Genomic DNA, 3249 nt, shown 5'->3' with positions numbered 1-3249 from the left:
CCCACAAAAGTCACTCACCAGAAATGCTGCTTTTCAAGGGCAGGATTTCAGCCAGGCCTGAACAAAACCAAGGGACAATCTCCAAACATTTCCACTGAGAGCTCTCTTGCTGTCACTCCTCTGAGGACCTCCCCAAAGCACTTCAGGGGGTTTCATCAGAATGTCTCAGCTGCAATTTGCTGCTTAGAAGTTGTGAAAGCAAGTGGAAATCTCTGCCAACTCTGAGCCCTGCAGTGGCTGAAAAGAACAGCCCAACTCTCTGTCTCAATTCCCCAGTCTGGAAAAAAACCCCAACCTGCGAGAGCATCTACAAGAACAATTATTTCTGTAGCAGAAGCCCAAGACTCTCAGGAGTAAGGAGATCCCAGAGGCAAAATAAGTTTTGTCAGAAATCATCAGTGGACAAGGAGCTCAAATTGTTCTTTGGATAGTTCTTAGGGGAGTGTCTGGAGAGAAGTGTTGGAGTAAAGATGCCTCTTACGTAGGATGTCTCATACATGTCTCATATATATAAATTTCCTATAAATTTATGTAAATTCTGCTTTCTGTCCTAAGCTAATATTTCTCATCTGCATCCTTATTTCTTATTAACTCGCTCTTACCACTGCACAAAAAACCCCCACAAAAATCACACCTGTGCTACAGATGTTATCCCTTAGATGCCTGATGAATATAAATTTGAAACAAGAAGTAACACAGGAAATGACTTCAAAAATTTGGAAAGGTTTGTGGTGAATTCCTCTCTTCCTATCAGTAATTTTTACTGCCACAGTGTAAAGCACAGAAGCAACTTTTTAGCTCAAGTCTGAAGTTTTTGTAAGAATTTTTAATAAAATGTGGAGAAGCCTAATGCTGCCTTCAGTGACACCTTCCATAAGCTCTGGGGGAATACTTGCTCAGCAGCACGCAGAAATGAGACCACTAAAAACTCCATTGGTGTTCACCTCCAAAGCATTTAAAAATTGATTTTTAAAAATTTTTAGTATTTTGTGTGTGTGTGTGTTATTGTGGCAGTTTGAGCCACATTAGAAATCCAAAATCCAACTTCCAGGCTTCCCCCACCCCTTCCCACAATTTATCCCAACACCGAAGAGAAAATCTTTCAGGTCAGAGGCTTCTATAGGGGAAGGGGGAAGCATATATGCATTTTATTTACACAAATAAATACTACACAAGCTAAAAGCAATTATATATTTTAATTTTTTTGTGTGTGTTTGTTATAAAGGACATTTTTGTGTGTTATCCTGACCCTGTCTTGGGCTGGGAACACCTTGTAACCTTCAACCCTACTTAAAGTAAGGGGTTATCTTGACTACTGGAATAGTTGCTAAACAATTCTTTTTTATTATTATTCTCCCATGAATTTGTGCCTCCAAAGCCCTACTTTGGTGACTCCTTAATTTTTAACAGTCAGGAAAGTGTCTTTCATTAGATGTGTGATTCTCTATTCGTCTAAAGATGAAAATGAAAGACATGAGGCCGAGCTGAAAGATAGAGGGTAGGGTTGGAAGGATGGCAGCAGGGATGGGAGAAGTAAATAGACTTGTAGGATTCTAGAATATCTGTTTGGTTTGGAAGGGACCTTAAAGACCATCTCATTCCACCCCCTGCTATGGGCAGGGAGACCTTCCCTTAACCCAGGTTGCTCCAAGCCCCATCCAACCTGGTCTGGAACACTTCAGAAAGGATTTGTTGAGGGGAGAGGGGAAGGGGAGAAGTTTCCTCTCCCATTACTTGCATCAGCAAAGGACTCAACTCCCACAGAATATCAGGTTTTCGTGTTTGTTTTTTTAATGGGATGCTCTACCTGGACAACATTTTCAGTCCTTTTGATAGTATTTATTTCAACACTGGTGTTGAGTTTGTGCTCAAGAGGCCCTGGTCTGCACCTGTGCTTGTTGACAAAGAATAGACAGGGAATGCCAGCTCATCACAGAGTTCACAGTGTCTTTCCCCTCAACAAATAAACCTTTAGTGCCTTCCTAATAACAGCAGGAGCTCCCAGCAAGCTGTCCTTTAAAGGGCAGGTCGTGAGGAATTGTCACAAAAGAAATCATAGCCAAAGATGCTCGATTTTCTCCGATCTTTTGGAAACATGACTATGGTCCTGCACCTTTGCATTTTGGCTTCCCACTTTTCTGCTCCACAGCTTTCTCATGGCACTCTTCACTTCCTGGTTCCTGAGGGTGTAGATGAGAGGGTTCAGCATGGGTGTGATGATGGAGTAGAACACGGCCACGACTTTGTCCTCCACCAGGTTGCTGGAGGGGCGGATGTAGATGAACGTGCACGGCCCGAAGAACAGGATCACCACGGTGATGTGGGAGCCGCAGGTGGAGAGGGCCCTGTGCCACCCTGCAGCTGTCTGACCTTTCAAGGAAAGCAGGATGACAACATAGGACGAGACCAGGATGGCAAAAGCACTCAGAGTTATCAAGCCACCGTTGACCACCTCGGCAGCGCCCACGGCACGGGTGTCGGCACAGGCCAGGCGGAGCAGGGGGTGGACATCACAGAAGTAGTGATTGATTTTGTTTGGGCCACAGAACGGGAGGCAAATGGTGAGAAGGAGCTGCAGGGTGGAGTGGAAGAAGGCCCCGAGCCACGAGCCCAGCACCATGAGGCCACAGGTGCGGCCGCTCATGAGGGCGGCGTAGTGGAGGGGCCTGCAGATGGCAGCGTAGCGGTCGTAGGCCATGGCCGTGAGGAGGAAGATCTCAGCGCAGCCAAAGAAGTGAAACCCAAAGAGCTGGGCCATGCAGCCCACGAAGGAGATGCTTTTACTCCCCCCCAACAGGCCAGCAATCATTTTGGGAGCCGTGGTGGAGGAGTAGCAGATGTCTACAAAGGACAGGTAGCAGAGGAAGAAGTACATGGGCGAGTTGAGGCCCTGGCTGCTGATGACAGTGACCACTATGAGCAGATTTCCTGCCACAGTGATCAGATAGAAAGCCAGAAAGAGCACTGAATATATTTTCTGCAGCCCCTGGTTCTCCGAGAGGCCCAGGAGGATGAATTCCTTCACGCTGCTGGCGTTGTCCATGTTAAGGCGGTGGGGGATATTCGATGCAGCACCTGGGAATGTGGAAAAATAAAGGCAAAACAATTCCTCAGGTTTTTTAATTATTAAATGCCCATCCTTCTGGCATTGGGTCCATCTGATCCAGGCTTTTGCTTTACAATTTCAAAATCAGAAACCCTTGTGCAGGCAAAAAGCTGCTCAAGCATCCACAGGAAATGGAGAAAACC

At 46.0% G+C, this 3249-nt stretch overlaps 1 protein-coding gene across 1 annotated transcript; it reads right to left on the bottom strand.

Annotated features, from left to right (window-relative positions):
- Positions 1–1985: 1985 nt before the first annotated feature.
- On the bottom strand, positions 1986–3046 carry LOC108641215 (olfactory receptor 4S2-like). Its single transcript, XM_018081770.2, has one exon. It carries the CDS (start codon positions 3041–3043, stop codon positions 2054–2056), a length of 990 nt encoding a protein of 329 aa, XP_017937259.2. The 5' UTR covers positions 3044–3046; the 3' UTR covers positions 1986–2053.
- Between the last annotated feature and the right edge of the window lie 203 nt (positions 3047–3249).

Source organism: Manacus vitellinus, unplaced genomic scaffold (genome assembly GCF_001715985.3).
Source record: "Manacus vitellinus isolate BGI_N305 unplaced genomic scaffold, ASM171598v3 scaffold_57_pilon, whole genome shotgun sequence".
Classification (NCBI taxonomy): Eukaryota; Metazoa; Chordata; class Aves; order Passeriformes; family Pipridae; genus Manacus; species Manacus vitellinus.
The sequence above is the reverse complement of the archived record's forward strand: the minus strand, read 5'-3'. Positions and strand labels throughout refer to the sequence as shown.